Below are 22,871 nucleotides of genomic sequence, written 5' to 3'. Positions count from 1 at the left end.
AGGGGATTAGCTGTTCAAATGCAGCATGAAAGGGCAGGAAATTAAAGCTCACAGGGCAGACACCATTACATGTACAGGATTTCTTCTCTTTCTGTGTGAAATTCCACAGTAAGAGAAGAGTCAAATTCTCCCTTAGATTTGTCTCACTTGTATATTTTCCTCCTTTTCACCATTCCTGGATGTGTTCATAAAGAAGATGCTGGTAAAAATTTCCATTTGTTCAACTTTAAAAAATACATTTCCCATGGAGCTCAATTATAGTTTTCATAATTTATTTGAGTCCAAACTGCCCTGATCATAAACCCTTTGTTACAGGGTAGACAGCGTAGTAACTAACACTTTAACAGCAGGATTCTGCCACCACCATGCTTCATTGTCGGGGACTGTATTGGACAGGTGATGAGCAGTGCCTGGTTTTCTCCGTATATACCACTAAGAATTAAAAAGTTCTGTCTTGGTCTCATCAGACCAGAAAATCTTAATTCTTACCATCTTGGAGTCACTCCATGCGGGCTTTCAGGTTTCATTGAGGAGAGGTTTCACTCTGCCATCAATCCCCCAATTGGTGAGGGGGCTGCAGTGATGGTTGACTTTCTAGAACTTTTTCTTAGCTCCCAACAGCATCTCTGGAGATCAGCCACACTGATCTTTGGGTGTTTGTTGTTTTTTTTTTTTTTTTTAAATCTCTTTCACCAATGTTCTTCTCTTCTGATTACTCATTTTTTCCGGATGGCCAGCTCTCGGAAGGGTTGTGGTCGTCCCAAACGTCTTTCATTAAAGGATTATAGTGGCTTGGTCAGATCTGTGACATTCCACAATTTTGCCTCTGAACTCTTCAGGCAGTTCCTTTGACCTCTCGTTTTTCATTTTCTTTGACATGCACTGTGAGCTGGAAGGTCTTATTTCGACAGGTGTTTGGGAATTCCTAATCAAGTCCAATCAATATAATCAAATGCAGCTGGACTCTAATGAAGGTTGGAGGATAATCAGAAGAAATGAAGAGCACCCAAGTTAAATATATGAGGGACTGTTTTTCATCCGAAATATTCAGTACATCCATATCACACAGGGATCATATCAGTTTAGAGTATTTGTTTTTTAAATCAGTGATAAGCCCCAAAAATCCTTATTGAGTAAAGCCTAATCTGAGAGCCATGAGTGATGAAATAATTAAAAGGATGAGCTGAGTAAGCAGTAAATTAGGCAGAAATGACACATTGTAACAGTGATTGGTTTGACTAATGATTACATTTTTGATGCTTCATTGCGCACAAAACTGCCTGCTTCCCATGTGCATAATCACAGGCAGCTGTGTCTTTACCACATACATTTGGTGCTGCATTGCATTTTTGGGTCTTTTTGGTTCCTGTGTGTGACTATGTATTACAAAACAATGCAACATAATGTTGTATGGCGACTGCAGGGAGGAAAAGTGTAGTTTTTCGACACATCAAACAGTTCAAGTGTCTAAAAGAGTTAACAGGTTTGTCCTAAAGGTATTTCTACACTTTAAATTGTTTAATAATGCGTAAAAATAACAGACAACTTGGGGGCAGACCAATAGTATAGATTTCTGAGAAGAGCGAAATTCTAAATATTCTTAACATACAAAGTTTCCACTCAATAGTGACGATAGGGGGCTAGTGGCAAGCCTGACAAGCTAACATATCAGTCTACATCTTCACTCTGTGCTCCCAGTAGTATGACCAGAGTCAACACACAGATCCAAACCAAAGTCCTTTGTTTATAAACAAACAAACAAAAAATACTGCTGACTCCAGACTGAGGATCCTATCAAACCAGAGGGAAGTAGCAACCTCTGAAAAGTACTAAATGGCGTGAATATGATTGTGCTTCACACTAACACACTAACTTCTGGTGGACGTTCTTCTCTAACCACCATCGGCTTCCAAAGATGTATCACAAAATTAGAAATGAACTTCTTCTTTCGGCTTGTCCCGTTAGGGGTGGCCACAGCGTGCTTACGTGATACGGTGGCATCAAGTATGATGGTGGTTCAGACTAAAAAAGTACAGGAGGAACATACAGTCTGCTCATTTTATGTGTCTGAATCAGCCTTGCCCCCTTTCGCTTTCTCACCATCCATAATTTTTGTCCATTTGAGTGAGCATGCAGGATGATCCAGGGAGTGAATTTCAGTGGGAGCCTGTCACACTAGAACAAAAACCTTGCACAGGCAGCATACCAGTGGCAGCAGAAAGCAGACTGGTTCAACCCAGTTGTCCCAGACTGGAGCAGCTCAACGCAGCTCATACTCTACACTCCCTTTAAGGCCATTAAGTACGTGGATTAGTTTTGTCATCATGTAATCTGCACCTCGTGCTCTCAAAACAATGCTTTGACAGAAAGCTTCTCAAAAGGTCTCTTAACATAACATAATGTATTTCTAGTTTCAAAGCCAATTTTATGTGGTGATAAAATCTGTGATCAGAAGCTAAAGAAGAACTGCAAAGAGGAGAGGAGCTTGAGGTGATCTTTGTTGGCTGGCTATTTATATAGACTTAATCACGATAGTTTTCTGAGGCCCGCAGTTCACAAAAATCAACAACATAACCGGGTATAGACACCCCCATCCAGGAAAGAGGAAAAACTCAAAAGACCCATTTAGGGGAAAAATGGGAAAAAAAAACATGAATGATAGCAGATGGAGGGTCTCGATTCCAGGATGACCAGGTAGCAATAGATGCTGGGTGGGCAACATTTGGTTCTGATCACCCAGGGCCATTTGCATTAATCAAGGTCATCCAGCGACATACTATTGACGAATGTCTACATTTAGAAACAAAATACAATGCACTGCAGCTGAACCCAATCCACCCAAGCGGACCAGACACACTTAGTCAGCCAAAGCCTCGGGCTAGCAAACCATCAATGGAGATTCTGTCTGCACTGAATGATCACCTGTAACTTTATGAGACTATCATGACCATTAAATGTAACTGTGCCAAGATGTTGTTTCAAAAGTATATTTTGAAAAGAGTCTATAGAAACACCTTAGTAAGCTTCGAATGTTTTCTGAACATCACATCAATAAAGGCCCAATCAGACCATTCAGTAGAAAAGAAAGAAAACAAATTGACAAGATTCCCGTTGCATATGTGCATAATTGGACATCAGACAGCATGTTTGTCTTTTGTATGTCAGTACTATATCTAAACAGGTGATACATGGTAATATCTATTCATTTTTACCCATTTTCGTACAATATTCTCTCCCAGCTGTACTACTCTGCATGCTTAGTTAATTGTAAAGCTCCCTCAGAATGTAGTAATCCTGAAGAAGTGTGGTCAAGTTAATATAATGTAATTGTTGTGGAAATAATCCACCCCATTTGTCAGGTTGAGTTGAAATCCCCGAATTACCCCCTTGGGCTTTCATTAAAACTGGAATGTGTAAACTTGCATACTTTAACAAGTGATGTACGATTACATTCATGGAGAAGAAGCAATTTGATTTGATGACAGTTTTGTTAAACAAATTTATTCAATACGCAATGGCCCTCGAGATTGCTATTCCAGTACGCATAGTTAGTGAATTTGGCCTACTGGCCCGGGGTTCTAATCTGGCATGTGGGCCAGCCGTTTTCCAGCGATCTATCTTGTTACTGAGATCTGTTGTGGCTTACAGTAATCTAATCCTAACCACTTGCCACCTCAGATTGGCAAATGCTGGATGCTTACTTGTACATTGCAGAATCAAACAACCCATAACTGAACCAGTTTTAAGAACCAATCAAAGCTCTTCTCGTCTGTACTTGCCTTGTTTATCTTAATGTGTTGCTAATGCATGTTGTGATCAATGTAAACGCGGAAACAACAAGTATCCCTCGGTATGCTGCCAAGTACTGAGATTTGATAACTCATCATCTTTTCAAAATAGACGTTTCAGCGCTCAAGTGCATGAACATTGACCTCATCTGCCGAATATCTAGTGGGTGAGCCTTGTTGCACAAATCCTTAGCATTTCTCTAATATTTTAGGAGGCTACTTAACATATAATTTTACGTGCTCAGTCAGATGTCTGATCCTCTACAACATAGCATGCGTGTAGTCAAAAAAAGAGCGGCCATGGACAAAAAGGTGCTGACAAAATACAATATTGTTATGTATCTTTTACTGAGAAAATTGATGGATGATATGATTGATCTGGCAATGCAGTTCATAAGAGTGTGGATGGAGATTGGGGTGGGGGTGGGGTTTTTTTTATACAAGTCTGTCTAGCCAGAAGTGAACTCTGTATGAACTGTGCAGACTCAAAGACGGCTTGACGCTGCATAAAGGAGACACAATAGATGCTGAGTGGGCAATCAAGCATTCTTGTGTTTTGTGCTCGACAGTAAGGTATCATGCTCTAACTGATGAGACGCACAATGGTCACAAACACCCAAATAGGCGAGTTTATAAGTGACAATATTATGAATGCATGATCAATAGTGAGGCGGGCTGGCAGTCTCGACGTGTTTGAGCATAGACTTCCACGTTTACACAAGCGTTACCTAAGGTACTTCCTGAGGCCAAGCGTGACTGTGAGCATCGACTTATTCTTAGCCATAATAGTGCAACAAAGAGCAGCTTGGCTTTCTGTTGATGCTACTTTGCTGTTACAAGAGGACTGGAAAGGTCATCTCTTTCAGTACTTCCACAAAAAGACACTGAGTGTTTTTTTGAAAGAAAAGGGGAAAATTAAACATAAAAAGGAAGAATTTTGGAAAGAGACTCCCCTTTCACGGTATTGTTAGTACAGACTTATTTTCAATGTTTCGACAGAATTGATCAGTGGAAAGCTTGTCTATTATGATGTCTAAATTTAGTGAGGCTTGTTGGCGTTAGTGGTGCTCTCCATCTGCCTCTTAGATATTCGATGTACTTTTTTGTTGCTGCTTGAAAACAATAGAGTAAGTATGACACAAAAATACACAGCACCAAAATCAGACCAGACATATTTCTGTTTTTGGAGGACAAGACAAAGGTGCTGAAATTCTTTGGATTCTGTTCTCACGGAATAAGCATACAACAACAGTTGCTAGTGACACGTCTAAAAATAGTGTTGCGCATGTGTCGAGATTTCCTCTGACGTTTCCAAATGCTTTGACAGCACTGTTTGATGCTTTTGTATTCAATATTGTCATTACGACACCCTCATTTGTATTTGCTGTGGCTTTTTGATTTGCCATCCACAAAATTCCACGTTATAGAAACAGATGTTAACGAAACAAAGGGGGGGAAAACGGTCAGTGTATCATATGAATTGCATCTGAATAGAACCAGCATCTTTACAGCTTTTTATGGACTATTTGACTTCTTTATTATAGGAAACCATTTAGCATTACTTTCCATGTGAGTGAAATACATTCCTGTCACATCCTCTCGATCAGCCATGTTTGAGATGCGTGGCAGATGCAGCACAAATGGTTTGGAATAGGAGCGTCAATGTGTTACCTCGGCACGGCTGCAACAACGCCGTGTATCTGCTGGCATCTAGAGGCCTTCCATACCAGTGCATCATCACACAAACACAAAGCTTCCCAGTATTGTTTTTAAGTTGACAGAAAAGTATATGCTGCGTGGGAGTAATAAAAGTCATGCACCTGCACCAGCTATTGTGGTTATGTAAGATATTACTAATATCATTTTGTATTATTTCTAACCGTTACACTGGGAGTTCATTGCATTTTAACCTTGTTTTGCTCAGACATCGTCTTTTCTTTGGAATTGCTCACTTTTTCCAATCTCCAAAAAATTTCCTGCTGCCATCTTAAAACTCATTCATGACTGTATTCACACAGTCAATGCCTCAGAAGAGTATTCTTTAATTTACCGCCCTGTATATACCTGTATACTGTGTATCGCTGGCATTGGGCCGAATCCTCAGATCTCAATCAATATTCATGAAACAACGTGCCATTAATATTGCATCATGAAAGAGAGCAAGCTATTTTAACACTTAAATAAATCTTCATGGACTGCAAATGATTACATATACTCCTCCCAGGACCGCAAGCTGACTAAGGCGGAGCAGCAGCGCTTCAAAGAAGAGGCTGAAATGTTGAAAGGGCTCCAGCATCCTAACATTGTGCGCTTCTACGACTCATGGGAATCTGTACTTCGTGGCAAGAAGTGCATCGTCCTCGTCACTGAACTCATGACCTCAGGAACACTCAAAACGTTAGTGCAGCCTCTTCTATCGCTTATACTGTGCAATTTATAGCCCTGTAAAGTGGTGCCTTAAAATATGAGTTTAATTCCTTCATACATTCAAACATTCACAAATAAAATAATCAAATAATCTTTCCTCGTTGAACTGCATTGGAAGTGCCATTGATCCGTTATGGCATCTCCCCAAAAAAATCCAACAAGTGTTTGTAATGTAAAGTTGTACAGTCACTCTCAGTGACTCAATCAGCTGCAATATATATTTTTTGCAGTGGATAAAAAATATATACATACCTATTATTTCGATATTGTCTGTTTGACTCCAGCACTCTTGCGACCATTGTGAGGATAAGTGGTTTCGGAAAAAGGATGGAGGGATGTTTACATGTGTTGCTTCACTGCACTGCACTTCAAATATCCACTGCTAAAAACACCACATCTATCAATGCTATTCATTTAGGACATCTTTGGCGTTTTCCATTACATTTTAGCATTAAGCTAACACAGAAATTCTTAAGGCAAAGCTATTTGGTTCTTTTAAATACACTTGTAATTCTCTTTGATTTATGTTAATTTGACAGTAAACATTAACTGAGAATGGTCTAAAAACAGCGAGAAGCCTCCTTTTTGAATAATTGTTCACTACCTACCAAACTCCTGCTGGTTGTGAGGTGAGTTAGTTGCTGGCATCATACATCGTGCTGACAAGTCAAAGCAAAACTTTGAACAATGGATGGTTTGTGTCTTGAAAAAATAGTCAGGTTAGGTCCCACGTATTGCTGGGCTTCGCTGTATTAGGGTGTCATGTTGTGTCTGTTTAAAAAATTGTCATCCAAAATCAACCATTTTATATTCAATGGGCTCGAGATTTAAGAAGAACAAATTATTCCTATGCAAAAGATATGTATTTATTTAAAAAAATAGATAAAGATATTTACTCAGTCGTAATTGAAATTGGCATTCATAAGCAGTGAAAAAATGTATGATTCAGAATTTTAGATTCTAAATACAATTAATCTAAGAATAACACAATACTTATAGTACTTCTTTCTGACAACAGATACAACTGCTCAGTTGCTACATTTACTTAAAAGAATACAAAATAGTTCAGGATTTTTGGCCTTTGTTTATAGCCAACACCATTTTGACTTACTGTGGGTACTTTCTGTGCATGTACTCATTTGGGCTTGAAGGCCAGTGGGGGCGGAGATGAAGTTTATAACCCTCGACTGAAACGATGATCTCCATAGAATTAGGCATCTGAGAGCCGAACCCAAGAAGCTGAACGGATATTCATGAATGGAGTTTACTGATTATTATCCTCAATTGACACCTAAGAGTTGTTTGTTCCATGTCTTTTATCCATTTTTTTGTACAATATACATCATATCAATATTCTTGCAACTGTCCTATTCTGCAGGTACCTGAAACGTTTTAAGGTAATGAAGCCCAAGGTGCTGAGGAGCTGGTGTCGTCAAATCCTGAAGGGCCTTCATTTCCTGCATACCAGGACCCCTCCCATCGTACACAGAGATCTCAAATGCGACAACATCTTCATTACGGGCCCCACTGGTTCTGTAAAAATAGGGGATCTGGGACTCGCCACCCTCATGAGGACCTCTTTTGCCAAAAGCGTCATAGGTAGGCTTCTTCAAGAGATGGCATAATTTTGAAGTCCATGCATGTGCAGTCGCAACCTCAGCACAAGCTGGGTTCCATAAATATGAAGTGCCCACAGAACTTACCGTAGATTAGTATTGACAGTCTCTCTAAAATGTATGTGGGCAGCACTTACATAAGCATAAACTAGTAGTTGGACAATTTAAGCAAAGCAGATCGGATGCAGCACATTGGAAAGCCTGCTGATGGCCCCTGTTGAAGTTGAAGTATCCTTTTCCTTTTAAATAAAGTCTAATAAATGATTTAGGACGTCTGCAGCCGTTATTGTCATGAGACAGTAAATTGTAGTGCTGCGTTGTTTTACAAAGTCATACCTTCCCATGAGGTAAAATAAAAATGCAATTTTTCTCGTCTTCAGGCCAGGTGAGTTTGAGTGCCTGAGAAGTAGCAAAAATGTTAACACACTGGTTAGATATTGGCGGATGTCACTTTATGGGTGATGTGCTATCTGGTTGAACAGGAACTCCAGAGTTCATGGCTCCAGAGATGTATGAGGAGCATTATGATGAGTCTGTGGACGTCTACGCATTTGGAATGTGCATGTTGGAAATGGCAACTTCCGAATACCCCTACTCAGAGTGCCAAAATGCCGCTCAAATTTATCGCAAAGTCACAAGCGTGAGTGCATTTGACATCACCAAAACAAACAAACAAACGGAACAGGATGTGATATAATCATTTCTTGATTTAAAGCAAAATATTTCCGGAATGCCTTTTTGCAGGGTATAAAACCAGCCAGTTTTGATAAAGTGAATGATCCAGAGATTAAAGAGATCATTGAAGGTTGTATCCGTCAGAACAAGAGCCAGAGGTAAGCAGGTTTTCTTTTCAATAGACTCAGAAATGTGATTTTCTCCACATCTCGTGCTCTCGTCTTCTTTCCCTGCACAGGCTCTCCATCCGAGACCTCCTGAACCATGCGTTCTTTGGGGAAGACACAGGGGTTCGTGTGGAGTTGGCAGAGGAAGACACAGGCACACAGGACTGTTTGGCTCTCCGGATTTGGGTTGAGGAACCCAAAAAGCTCAAGGGGAAACACAAAGACAACGAGGCCATCGAGTTTAGCTATGACCTGGAGAATGACAGTGCTGAGGAAGTGGCTCTAGAGATGGTGAGACACTGAAAATATACTTACACGGTAGCAAAGTGGGAAGCATAACTGTCGCTTGACGAGGCCCACAATCTGTGCCACGAGACCAACTTTCTAAACAAAGTCAGACCAAGTACAGTATGTTTTTTTTCCCAAAAAAAACTGTTGCTATCATAAAATATTAAACTGCACAGGCAATTTCTTTAAAAATATTCTCAACATTGACATTTTAAAAATTTATTTTAACTGTCAAATAAGTCAAAAGATGAAATGAAATGCACTACTAAAGTAAAACAACACTTTTGTACCCAAGCGTGACACTTTTTTGACCAGAACAGTTGTAGATGAGGTACATGTACCATGTAAATAATCAATAAGACATTTATTTAACATTTATATTTGTAATGAATTGAAATATAATTAAACAATTCTTTAAAATCACTGTTAATCCATCCATACATCCATCATCCGAGCCGCTTATCCTCACAAGGGTTGCAGGAGTGCTGGAGCCTATCCCAGCTATCTAGAGGCAGGAGGCGGGGTCCACCCTGACCTGATTGCCAGCCAATCACAGGGCACATAGAAACAAACAATCATTCACTTTTACAGTCACACTTACGTGCAATTAGAGTCTCCAATTAATGCATGTTTTTGGGATGTGGGAGGAAACCGGAGTGCCCGGAGAAAACCCACGCAGGCACCAGCAGAACATGCAGACTCCACACAGGGAGGGCTGGTATTTGAACCCCAGTCCTCAAACTGTGAGGCAGTTGTGCCACCTATCGTTGTTAATGCATGCCTACAATTATTATACATGAACCCATTATCCAAGCCTCTCATCCTCACAAGGGTCACGGAAGAGCCGGAGTCTAACCCAGCCAGCTTTGGGCGAAAGGCGGACTACACCCTGAACTGGTCGCCAGTCAGTCGCAGGGCAGATATCAACACCATCACTGAGCGGAAATCAATCCCACGCTGCTTGCACCAAAGTCAGGCGTGTGTACCACTACACCATCAGTAACTACCTACAATTAGTTTTTAAAAAATTTTAAATACATTTTATAACTCAATTAAAACATTATTTAATTAGTTTAATAGATCAATTAATATGCGATTGGCTGCATACCACTTGAGAGTGTACCCCGCTTCCTGCCTGAAGACTGCTGGTATAGGCTCCAGCACTCCTGCAACCTTTGTGAGGATAAGCAGCTCAGAAAATGGATGGATGGAAATCAATGTTAATTATCCACATGTATTTAATGTAGAAAACGGTAGGAAGAACGCAATAAAGCTCAATTTGCTAAAATAATTATTCCTCAGTTTTATTGCATTATTGTTTTAAAAATGTAGTGATAACATATTAACGAATTGTTTGATGAAATAAAAATGTTAAATGTATATTTAAAGTTGTTGAAAATAAATAAAATTATTCAATGTGATGAATTGATAAAATAAGAAAATACAACAAATCCATACATTTAATTTCACCAATTTTCAGGAAAAAAAGGTGTGAAATTAATGCACATACTGTTAAAGGACTTTCAATGCTTGGTAGGCCAGATTAAAGAACAGAGAGTGTCATAGTTTGGCTAGACTTTCTCTAGGTGGTAACGTAGCACTTGACGTTTTCACACAGTGCACCTTCTTGTTGAAAACCAAAAACAAATGGACTCAAATTTTACACCCCTTGTCACACAAGATGCAAATCAAAGTACGTTACTCCACTCTACCATTCCTACAAAGACACCCAGAAAACAAAAAGCATCGACCCACTAAAGTAAAGTATACCTGTAAGCATATTGAAGTTTAATAGAAGCATTGTTCATTTTCTCCAACAATGTAGTTTAAGTCCATATTTAACAATTTTAGGCATCACTGCATAAAGTTGGACAGTCTGGGATTTCCACAAGCTCCCTTTAAGACTTGATTGTGCATCTTTTTCTATCTGTGTGTTGTGTCAAAGGTCAAGTCTGGCTTCTTCCACGAGAGTGATGCCAAGGTGGTGGGGAAATCCATTCGGGACAGAGTCAGTCTGATCAAGAAGTCGCGAGAGCGACGGCAGCAACAGCTGCTCCATCAACAGCAGCAGAGATTTGAAGAAAGACGCGACTCTACTCTAACTTCCTTGTCCCATCCATCCCCATCGTCACTTTGTGGGGGAGCAACAGGAGGAGGGAAGGAATCTGAAAATCTGCCTGAAGTGGACCAACATGTTGTCAGAGGGGGAACACTTTGCTTGCCAGGTAAATATAAACCAATGCACAGTTTCCTATGACATTTAAGACACACTAGATTTCTTTTCATTCTGATTTTTTAACTTGTTAGGGGAAAGTCTTGGGTCTGCCAACTGTGGATCATACGCTAGCGGCCAAAGCCAGTCACACTCTCAACTGGGCGAATTGTTCACTTGCGCTCAGACTTCCCAGCCTGTTACTACATCTGTATGTATAACACAGAATTTCAGCTCAATAATACAAGATACCGTTATTTGTAGATTACAGTGTTTCGCTGCTCTATCAACTCCACAACATCCCAGAGTTTTTGTGGTCAGAATCTACTTCTCTCACACATAAATCCCTGCTATATCTTGGAATGATGTGGTTTATTGTAATCGTTTTCATATGGGCTTTTACAGTATACATTGGTGGCTTGAGATCTGAGGGACGCAATGGACGATTTTTTTTTTTTTTTTCCCAGAACTGAGCTGTTGTTCGGCCAATTCTTTTTACTTTAACTTTCAGACTATTTAAGATGTCAGTTCTGTATGGTGGCAGTGATATCGACTCACTTTAGAACCAGTAGAAGTTTGGCAGATAATGAACAATTCCTCAAAAAAGAGGCTCCAAGCTTACTCTTGAAGTTTAAGAAAATGGAAAACATTAATGGCATTTACAATCATTTTAATAGGGAAAGATCATTTTAGATATACATTTTTTGAGTACCTGTAATTGGCTGGTGACCGAGGCCCCATAGCTCAGTGGTTAGAGCACTGGTTTGGTAAACCAGGGGTTGTGGGTTCATATCCCACCGGGGTCTCCACCCCCTGAGAAGCGTTGCGTCAGGAAGGGCATCCGGCGTAAAAATTGTGCCAAACGTGTATGTTCGTTCATCTGAGATGACACGCTCTGGCGACCCCAAAAGGGACAAGCTGAAAGAAACTTCCTAATTGGCTAGTGACCAGTTCATTTTGTAACCCCCTCTTACCCAGAGTTAGCTGAGATAGGCGCCACTGTGCCCGGGACCATGGTAAAGATAAGCGGTTTGGAAAACAGATGGATGTTTTGAGTTGCCACCGTGGTCACGGTACAAATTAAATTCCTACCTCAAGGCACCACTGTATTGTCTGTCCATATAGTCAGTGTTCAACTACAGAGCGTGGGTCTGGAATATATCTCCTGCGATGAGCTATTGTATATAAAATTAATTGGTTATCCAACATTTTATTGGTCTTTAGTGCACCGCTGTACTGACTAATCCTCCGAGGCTCCCAGCTGCTGAAGGTGGAGGTGTTCCGAGTTTGCCGCTTGACCAGAGTGTCAGTTTGTCCAGCGTCGGCCACAGCAGAGGCCCATCTGTTGGTCAGGGCTTTCCTCAGCCCACCGCCATGGTTCAACAGGTATTGCCAAGTATACCTCAGCAAAATTTTCAGGTGAAAGGAGTCATGATATTAACTTCTAATCAAGTTTGGGAATTACTTTTACATGTAGCCAGCAGCACTCCACTGTATTGTCAATCAGGTTTTGCACCATACCGACCTCATTTTTGTAACATGATTGATCCCCCACCATATCTTACGTTTTGTATGTTTCTAAAGCATCCCATGACCATGACTCCATGTTTTCTGTCTACTGGCATTAATTTTAACACGCAACATAAAACACAATTTAACGTCACCCGTCAGTCAGTGCTGCCTAAAAAATTATGGTCCCATTTTTTTTCTTTTTTTTAAGCAGGCAGAAGGATGCAGTATGCATATCAAAGTGACAGAAGGAAATAAAAGGATTCAAGTTTTTTTCCCCCGCTGATTATTGTTGTACTTCCACACACCAGTAGTCATGTATTTTAATTTTAATGTGCACTACTCTACTAATTCTACTACTGTTTTCTCAGTTTGTACATCATACATGATACCAATTGTAAGGCATAAAAATTGCTACCCGTCTAAAAATGACTTTACCTAGTTTAGATTGTTTTATATTTTTCTGTTGATTCAATTGAAAGCTATAGATAGTCTCCACTCATCCCCTTTCTCTCAGTTACTATTCACCCAAATCATTTTCAGAATCCTGACACTTTCTTTCTGAGTGTATGCTGAACAGGTTTTCCCTCAGGTCATTACTAGTAGAGGAGCTGCAAATGTTCTTGTATACTAGTCACATGCGCTACAGGGTATTTTCAGACCCTTAGAAAGTCTTACATTTATTTCTTCAAAATGAGTAAAAATGACACTAAAATCCGCATTTTGGTGGTTGTAAGAATGATTTCAATGAATTAATTTTGGAAAACTATTTGTAAATAAATTCATCAATTTTTTTATCAGTAAAAAAAACATTATATGAAATATTAGCACAAAATTATTTTGGTATAATATTTAGCAAGTATTGTCCACTCCTAAACTTAAAATGTATTTATTTTTCTTAAACAGAATTGGCCTTAATAAGGTGTCGAAAAGTCTTTAATTTGGCTTCCTTAAACCTGCAGTTACCCTGTTTTAATAGAGTAAAAAAAAAAAATCCAAATAAATAAAATTTTGTATTTTTCATGAGGTGCCTTCACGCTAAAAATGGGGGGAAATCTATAATATAAAATGTGTTAATTGTTGTCGCAAACCTTATTGTTACCTAATGTTTACTACTTTCTCCCCCCCCCCCCCATCTTTCAACACGAATCATCATTGTGCCATATCACCGCAGTCACAAACATTCCCATCAGATACATTTCAAACCACTGCCCCCCAAATGTCACTGGCCCCCTCACAGTCATACATCACTGCTGTTTCCCCACAAGTTCTCACTTCATCCATGTCCCTCAGTGATCCTGCCGGGCTCATAGTGACTATTGTTCCCCTCGCTCACCACCCCGAGCCCCAGGCCCCACCCGTGCAGCTCACTGACATCATTCAGCAGCCAACACCCCAACAAACGCAACCTCTCCAAGCGATTGAATCACAGATAGGGCCAGGTGGCAAGAGCGCTGGCCTTCAACAGAACCTAATGGAGTGCCAGGTTGCCCTGCCAGAGCAACACTTGAGCACCACTCAGTCTCCAGTAGGACAGCTACAAAAGAGCCTTCCAGCTATAGCGGTCCTGAAACATCAACATGAGCCTCAACAGCATCAGACCCTTCCCCCAACTCCACTGGACCAAGCGGCAAGAGCAGGTACGGCTCAACAAGCTTTGTTATTGCCACCACCGGGAGAATATTCGCAACAAGTGAAGGATCCTTGTGAGCAGATCACCATACAACCCCAGCAGCAACAGCAAACCTTGCTACAAGTTTCAGGACTTGACCAACATCAAACCTATATCCCACTTGATCAACAACAAGCGCAAGTACAGCAACAGCAACTGGAACAGCAGCACGCCATTGTACACAAGCACGTAATGGATCAGCAACAAGCTCTTATTCAACAGCAGCATCAAGCCATTCCACAGCAAGCACTTTCTCAACATCTTCTAGGGCAAGAGCAGCAGAAACAATTGTGTCAACAATTGGAAAATGCCCAGGCAAGAATACACGAAGATCCACTGAAACCACAGCAAGCACTGCATGAGCAGCCCAAGCTGACTCAACAGGAACAACAACAAGAAGATCTCTTACAACAGCATTTCCAGCAACAGCTTGTCTTACAGCAGCAACTAAAGCAGAAGGCTCAGCTGGTGCCCCAACAAATCCAGCAGCAAGCTCTTCTGCAACAACAGCAGCGACAAGAGGTTCTGCCTCGAGATCAAACTGAAAGGTTACAAAAAGAGGCTCTATTACAACAACAATTTCAAGAGCAGCAACAGTGGCAAGCTGCCATTGTTCAACTTCAGCAAACAGAAATACAAGATACCGTCTCTTCTCTTCAAAGCAGTCGTGAGCAGCAAATACAACAGAAACAATCTGAAATGCATCAGGCTTGCACTCCTCAACTAAACGGCGCTCAGTTCATAGCGCAGAATCCCCTTGTGGGACAACAAGCTGCACTAATCATGCAGCAGCAAGTGTATTGTACGCCGCCTAAGCACGGTACACTTACAGGGGAACCTCACAACCCAGTTAGAGTTCCACTTAGCGGTGATGTGAGTCAATACTACGTTCATACTGATTGCCCAGCCCCGGGTCCCATGGTCATGCAGCCTGTCAAGTCATCTGGTGTCCTCCCAGCTCAAGTGTTCTCCCAGTCTGGACAAGGTGAAGTTCATACTCAGAACCAAAGTCATATTCCGGTCCAATACATAAGCCAATCTACCACCGAAGCAGCTCAAATGATGATTGAGCCTCTTGTTCCTGTGGTTGGAATTACCCAAGGACAAGTACAAAATATAATCCAAGCCCAGAAGGTTCCAAGTCCTTATCCTGAACCAACAACTTCTACCCTGAAACCAGTGTCTTCTCAGGCAATAATTCTGGCTCAGCCTCTGCAGCCACCAGAATGTCAGTCGAAACCATCGTACAGCCAGAACTCCTCTGCTGATGTTAAGCTCATTGGCCAGCAAAGCCAATATTCTGTCCCATGTTCAGGTACAATTCCTGGTCAGATACAGCATGAGACTCATGTTCTACATAATGTTCAAATGCCAGGCGCGCTGCAGTCTCAGCTTCAACAACAAACTCCAAGCCATATGATTTTCCAGGCACAAAGTCACCCTGCAGTAAGCCAGCCAGTGCTGCAGTATCAGCAGGTGGCTATGTCTGCTGTAACCAACACAACCAGTTTGAATACTCTGGATCCTGCATGCATTGTTACCACTGCAGGTAATATTCCAGATGTCCTGGTTCAACCGCAGCCATTAGGAAACAACACAAACTCCTCAGTTATTCAACCCATCTCCCAACCACAGCCATGGATACTTTCTCAAGATCAGCAACTGCCACCTTCTTCCCTAATCCAGTTGCCAGTTGAGCTCATCCTGGCTCCAGGCCAGCCAAAATCTACTCTAAATGAAGTCATGATTGGCAGGGATGAGACTGAGCTGCCAGTGCAACAATGTCAGCCTGCTGCACATCCTGACACGCAACCATCCGCCAGGAATGTGGGCGATAATCTTTCCTGGAGTATGAACCTCCCGTCCTTGTGCAAGACCTCAACGACAGCCATAGCACCTTCTAGTCAGCACCAGGCCAAGTACATGCTGCCAGCACACACTCATGCACAAACCAGTAATCAGGTCCAGACAAACATTAAAGAAAAGGCCTATTCTCACACACAGACACCACCTGCCGAAGCACCCATTCTTCTTAATGCAACCTTCCCTGTACATCAAATAGTCCCTAGCCCCTCTCACACCTTGTCATCCCTGTCATCACTACCATCTTGCCATCCTGCGCCTGCTACCCCTATGCCAGAGATGCCATCTCCACCAGCAGCCCAGGTCACCTTACCAGGGCAAAGCAACTTTGTACCTACCTCCCCTCCACCTGCTGCCACTACAGACATGCTTAATTGTCAGGCCCCCAACCTACCCCAAGCCTCTCTGCAAGACTGTGACATTTCCCTGCTGGGCATTTCTCAGGTACAGCAAGAATGAATTGCAATAAGTTGACGGTATGATTTAATAGCAGTTTTGATGGTGCAATGAGTGAGAGAGTACAGTGTTTGAGTCAAACTAATAGTTTTTCATTCTTTAAACTAGTTGTATGTATGTATGTAATGGCTTCACTTGCATTGCTGATGTTTTTTGTGTCGTTTATTTTCCTGTGGCTTTTTGTGTTTATATTTATTCCATCAATGTGTTCCTCAGGATTGTCTACCTCTGTCAAATACAGAACGCCCTTCCTCAACTGGGTATGTCTGATTTCACAAGTGTCCCATAGCGTGCTCATCATCATCATGCATTTTAAAACTAACATGGGGTTTGTACAAACTTGATATCAAGTAGCTGAAAGCATTCCGAAAGATGTATGTAAAGCTTTGTTTTTCTGTTACTTACAATTGTTACCAAAGGCTGTATCAGCGAAATTCCAGTCAAAATATCTTCATGATTATCATCGTGAAGCCACAGATTCTCATTAAGTTTGTACGCTTTTTGTAGTTCTGTATTTTGTCGTATTATTTTAGTCTGAAATACAAATACTGTGGTGCCTTGATCTTTAGTGATCTCACTGAAAAGTACTTGAAATATGAACTACAAATTTTGGGTTCGATTTGGGAGGACAAATTTGAGACCGAAATGCTGTTTGGTGGCAGTGAACTCAACTCATTAGCAGATAATGAACAACTTCATTCTATTTATTGCATTGCACAGTCTTAAATTTATTGTCAACTAATTGTAAAACAGAGATAATTACCACCATGTAACATTAATGTTGCATTAAATTCCCTTTTGCTCAATGCTCACAAACAATGCAAAATATTGTAAGTGGGATGATGAATAGCTTTAATGTCACATTGTTGTAATCCTTTAATAAACATATATTTGAACACAAATGTGGAGCAACCATTGTAGACAGACAATATAAAAATACTCAGGAATATATTCTTTATCCTTTGTGCTCTGCTTACTGAGTCAGTTATGAAACTCTTCATGCGTCTCTGTGTACAGTACGTATTATAATACCCCTAGATGGCTAAGGCACACATACGAGAAGGAAGAGCACAATGTCCATTGAAAAGATGTCAATAACGATTTAATTTTTCACATTGTTTTCAATTATGTGATTACTGTATGTTTTTTTGAAAGTGCAATTTTATAGAGCGCTATTTTTAGTATTAAAAAGTCATTACAAAATATTTTGGTGTCAGGGCGGAATGAACAAAAGCAATTTAGAGTAATTTCAGTGGGAACAGATGATTTGAGATGTGAGTGTTTTGAGTGAGTCAAGTGTGGTCACGTAACAGATTAAACTTCAATGTCAATCAAGACACCACTCATTTTAACTAGAAGATCGTTATGCTGTTTGTGTTCCATGCAAGTTTACCTCCTTTGGACTTATCATGTACAAAACATTGTGTGCCAACTCAAAAATTACGGCTCCGTCCACAGTTCTGGGCCAACAAATGGAGAAACTGTTCTGCTCTTGGAAAATGGCAAATTTGAAAAAGTAAAGGGCCAGAGGAGAACATCTTCTCTGAGACCCGATAAAGTTGCACATCAGTTTCAACTGAGTATGCTCCAGGTGAAAACGCACAACAAACAATTTGCCCAATTGAGGCATTAGCAAAATTATATTGTTTTTTTGTTCAATTTTATTTTTATTGTTCTGACCTAGGTGTCAGGCAGTGGAGACAACATGGTGGAATGCCAGTTGGAGACCCATAGCAACAAAATGGTGACATTTAAATTTGATATGGAGGGAGATGCACCAGAGGATATAGCAGATTACATGGTAAGATGCTCATGCATAACAATCGTCGAGATATTTCCCGAGTAATTCTTCACATTATAATTTTTTTTTTTTTTGGGGGGGGATGAGCAAATTTTGAAAGAATGTGTATCCTAGTGAAAATGTCTCTGTGTTCATAAACACACTACCCTAAAAATTACTCATTAGTTCCCCTTTGAAAGTTCCAAAAAAAAAAGTTTTGCTAATTGAGATGACATGAATTCAGTCAGAAAACCATGAATATGAGGTTTTTCCTTTTGGAGTATTTCCACGGGTTTAACTCTGACTAGAGTATTGGCCTAAATGAACCGTAATTGCAAATAGGTATAAAATAAAAAAGATGTGCGACGCTAAATAACAGCTTTTTTTGCCAAGCCTTCTTATGCGGGTAGAGTATGCCATCAAAATTTGTTGACTGTTTGGAAGATCCTATATTTATATGGTGTTTCGATGGGCTGCTTGCCACTGCTTGCATTTTGGATGATTTAATTGCACTGTACTTTTTTTTTTTTTAACAGGTGGAAGAAGTCTTTGTCCTTGATGTGGAAAAAGACAAGTTTATTGAAGACCTCAAAGCAATAGTTGAGAAAGCACAGGAAATACTACAAACACATTCACTTGTATGTTCATTTCTGTTTTCAGTAACACCCGTACAATTTTTTTGATCCCTAAATATTGTTTACGTTTCTCAAACAGACTGGCTCTACTGATCAATTACAAGTCAGCACTCCCACAAGCTCTACGTGTACGTTTTTCTATCTTTTGGCATTTTTTGAGTAATGTAGCACTGTAGAAGATACTGAAAATGTGTATGTATTAATCCTCAGCCGATTCTGTACCGCATTCCTCTCCGGTGGGTCGGTGGCGTTTCTTTATCAACCAGACCATTCGCCATAGAGACTCTCTCTCTAGTCAGGGAGCAGCCACGACACCTCCCACTGGAGAAACAAGGACACTCTCACCCCCCAAAACGGACAAAGGTGAATGGAAGTGTTACTTACAGTGTATGTATTGGTATTTTGTGGCCTACGCTTTGTGAAGGGTGAATCGGCAACCTGGTAACCAGGAAGTGAATTGATGGTCTTGGCAGCATACAAAAAAACAAAACAAGACATGGAGGACAGAGGGAGAACTATAGTGGTGAGACTCACACGTAGTGAAATGACTTTGAAAGTGGGGAGCCACAATACCTTTGGCACTCTTTTTCCCTCCCCAAGGGCACTTTTGCCTCTCTTATCTCTATCGATAACGAGGTGGGAGGGTGCTGATTGAACATTTTCAGGAGTACTTTTTCTTTCCTGAGGGCATTTATGGCTGTTACGATGGCATTTTATTTTGCTACTTTGGGGGCCCTTTTTGCAGCACACATAGGGGAACTTAGGGGAAAAAAGCCACACTTTGTTTAAAAAGTGGGGGTCACTTGCCTCCACAGGAATGGGTAGGGGAATGGGAGGTGTGGCCCTGTACCGAGTGGCTATAGCCAGGTGGTTGATGGCCACTGCATTAAGATATATGAGCAATGGTAATGTTTCTTATTGCAATCGCCATTGAAATTTGTCCTTGATTTATCTGGTTACGTAGAGCAAAGCAAAGTCAACTTGCAAAACACATTTGAAACATTCTGCATTAACATGAATGCATTTACCAGCATTTCTTGAGAGTATGATGTATTTCATGTAATTATTTAAAGTTTTGGTCATGTTATAAGATAAATTTTGAGTCTGAACTTCATCAGATGACGTAAGTGGAACATTTGCATGCTGTTATATTGCACTTTTGTTGTCAATTGTGGGTTTCTATCATTGCAGTGTGAGAGCAAATGTAAACAATGTTGTCTTAAATTGCTTAATCCTGTGGCCTCCCATTGCATTTTAACAGAGTGCAATATGTACAGGGATAGTGCATCGATTATAGATAGATAGTGATAGATAGACAGATAACAATTAATGTATATGGAATGCAACACTGTGAAGGGTATCATCACCACAAACAACTGTTTGTTTCTCTCTTCTTTGTAGAAAATGAAAGTTCCCAGAGTCAAAGCTCCGTCAGTGGAGTGTCCTCTTCACCTTGCACCACATCATATGCACTGTCAACTGTCTCACCCCCCTCTGCTACAACTGCACCCACTTCACACGCCACTTCACCTGAAAGCATTCTTAAAGCCTCTGGCCCTCAAAATATTTCAGCTTGTCTCGATCTGCCAGACCTCAACTCAACCTCTGTTGACCAAAGGCTCAGTGTGCTGACATCCACAGCAATATCTGGTGCCACCAACCTTACTGCTATGTCCACTACTACCATCGTTGTGCCTCCCATGCTGAATACCATTCAGGCTGATGTCACAGTAAGCCATCCTGACTTGGAGCAACTCCGGCAGACTGTCTCCCAAGGACGGACATCAGCTCCACAGCAGGAGAATCTGGTGGCCCAGCAACAATTGCAGCCAGAGCAACAAGCGCAAGACCAAATACAGGCAACGCTGCACCAACAAAAACCACTGGAAGTTTACCAGGAGCAAATTCACCTGCTGCAGGAACAGGAGTTTGTGCAGCAGCAGCAACACTTAAACACACAGCAGACTGTGTACGTGCCACAGCAGCAGCAACATCAACATTTCCTTAGTAGCCACGTGGCACAACCAACCCAAATGCCTGCTGACTTGCCACCACAACATTGCCAGATACAAAACCTAGAGGAAGAAGAAGTGGCGAGAGCCGCAGACACACCTCTGAAACAACATCCCCTTCCCAAACAGTCCTCTTTGCAACAGTCTGAGTCTGAGGTGTCCACCGGAGAAATGAGCGTCACAGACGACGCAGTACTCTTTCATCCTTCCTCTGACTCTTCTCTGCCACCTCCTCATTTGGCAGCAAATGAAACCTCCTTTCTCCCTCTCTCCCTGACACTTACCCCATCCCCTGCCCAGCCCTCCTCGGTAGCCGAGTCAGACAGCGAAGGTCCCCCCAAAATAGAATTTGGAGACAATCGTATGAAGACGCTGGATGAAAAGCTGAGGAACTTATTGTATCAAGAGCACAGCGGCGGCGGTGGGGCTCCGGCCGGAGGAGCTGGGTCCGCTCCGACGTTAACATCAGCTGCCTCCATATCTGCAGTTGGAGATGAGTCATCGGAGCTGCATCAATTGTCATTCCCACCACCTGCATCTGTTTCAGATGCTTCTCCACACTCCTCCTCCTCCACCACCACTTCCTCTTCCTCCACCACCACCAACCCTGGGCCTGAGAGCTGTGGAGGAGGAGACAAAAGCTCCTCAGAAGTTCTTCACTCAGAAGACCAAGCGCTGGGAGAGCAGCATCCTTGCCTATCTTACCCTTCCACCACCACAACAACCACAACGACCACACCACCTCTTGCATCTCGCCTCCCTGCCAGTCAGGATGTTCCTGCTGCACCTCAGCGGCCTCCTGTACCAGGAGAACCAACTATTCTTGTGAGTGACTAAAACGGATCAGGATTTGCATGCAAGTTATTTCTTCAAATACTGGCCTCCACTATTCTTGAGGCTAATTAGGTTATCAACTTGAAACAGAGACTCCCCTCCTCCTTTAACACTGAGATAAAAGGGGAAATTCATAATGTTACTAAAAAAAAAGTGATTTATAGTGCACTTTCTAAAGGGTGGCCAATAGTGCTTAACAAATAAAAAAAATTATGATTAAAAAAACAAATAAAACGTGACAGATTAACACAAACTAAAATTTCAAGAGATGGAACTGCTAGTAAGGGTTGAATGCATTCACTTCACTAATCATTTTTCCCTTCCAGTCTCTAACCGAAGCCACGTTTGGCTGTTGACCAGTCATACTGCAGGTGTACCCCACCTAATACACACAATTCCTCCAAATGTTAGACATTCATTATACTTTATAATTTCACCCCACTCACACACAGAGTTGATGTTCTTTCAATGTGACACAACTGTTCAATATGTTTCATGATTGTCTGTCTTTTTCTTTTAAATACGTCAAAGCCATGCAGCACCTCCTAATTGTCCTAACTGTTTTAGGCTGTACACCGACACTCAGACAACACCACCACCGGAGAAGCATTGCAGCCCCACTGCCAGCAGATCCCCCTCCGCCACGGAGCGCAGCGGCATAATGCAGGAGGTGGATATTTTGGCCTAAACCTGACATGTCCTAGTATCAGAAATCCTGTTTCTAGCAAGAAATCCTGGACGCGCAAATTCAAAAACTGGGCATGCAAACTGCGCCATTCCGCCAGCTTGTTCAAGAAGCCTAAAATCCAGCAAGGTAGCGTGCTCTTAGGGATTTTTAGAGAGACAGAACGAGTGAGTGAGTGAGTGAGATGTTGAGCTTGCATATGGAAAGTCTTAATATCTAGTACTAGATTTAACAGAGAATTAATTTCCTTAC

The 22,871-nt window shown here is 41.4% G+C and overlaps 1 protein-coding gene across 6 annotated transcripts in view; it reads left to right on the top strand.

Moving 5' to 3' along the window:
* wnk3 (WNK lysine deficient protein kinase 3) overlaps window positions 1–22,871 on the top strand; it is a 55,109-nt gene that overhangs the window by 16,992 nt on the left and 15,246 nt on the right. For 4 of the 6 annotated variants that reach the window (XM_061829087.1, XM_061829076.1, XM_061829067.1 and 1 more), the window contains 17 exons: window positions 6,013–6,185; window positions 7,594–7,814; window positions 8,314–8,471; window positions 8,576–8,664; window positions 8,745–8,964; window positions 10,907–11,186; window positions 11,269–11,384; window positions 12,398–12,592; window positions 13,857–16,661; window positions 16,890–16,933; window positions 18,132–18,264; window positions 18,358–18,474; window positions 18,990–19,091; window positions 19,168–19,216; window positions 19,299–19,451; window positions 20,490–21,925; window positions 22,502–22,748. In XM_061829087.1, coding sequence (XP_061685071.1) covers window positions 6,013–6,185; window positions 7,594–7,814; window positions 8,314–8,471; window positions 8,576–8,664; window positions 8,745–8,964; window positions 10,907–11,186; window positions 11,269–11,384; window positions 12,398–12,592; window positions 13,857–16,661; window positions 16,890–16,933; window positions 18,132–18,264; window positions 18,358–18,474; window positions 18,990–19,091; window positions 19,168–19,216; window positions 19,299–19,451; window positions 20,490–21,925; window positions 22,502–22,748 — 6,538 coding nt within the window. The remainder of the gene's footprint in view (window positions 1–6,012; window positions 6,186–7,593; window positions 7,815–8,313; window positions 8,472–8,575; window positions 8,665–8,744; window positions 8,965–10,906; window positions 11,187–11,268; window positions 11,385–12,397; window positions 12,593–13,856; window positions 16,662–16,889; window positions 16,934–18,131; window positions 18,265–18,357; window positions 18,475–18,989; window positions 19,092–19,167; window positions 19,217–19,298; window positions 19,452–20,489; window positions 21,926–22,501; window positions 22,749–22,871) is intronic. The other 2 variants (XM_061829097.1, XM_061829107.1) reach the window with 2 other exon arrangements.

Source organism: Syngnathoides biaculeatus, chromosome 2 (genome assembly GCF_019802595.1).
Source record: "Syngnathoides biaculeatus isolate LvHL_M chromosome 2, ASM1980259v1, whole genome shotgun sequence".
Taxonomy (NCBI): domain Eukaryota; kingdom Metazoa; phylum Chordata; class Actinopteri; order Syngnathiformes; family Syngnathidae; genus Syngnathoides; species Syngnathoides biaculeatus.
This window is presented reverse-complemented; position numbering and strand designations above follow the sequence as displayed.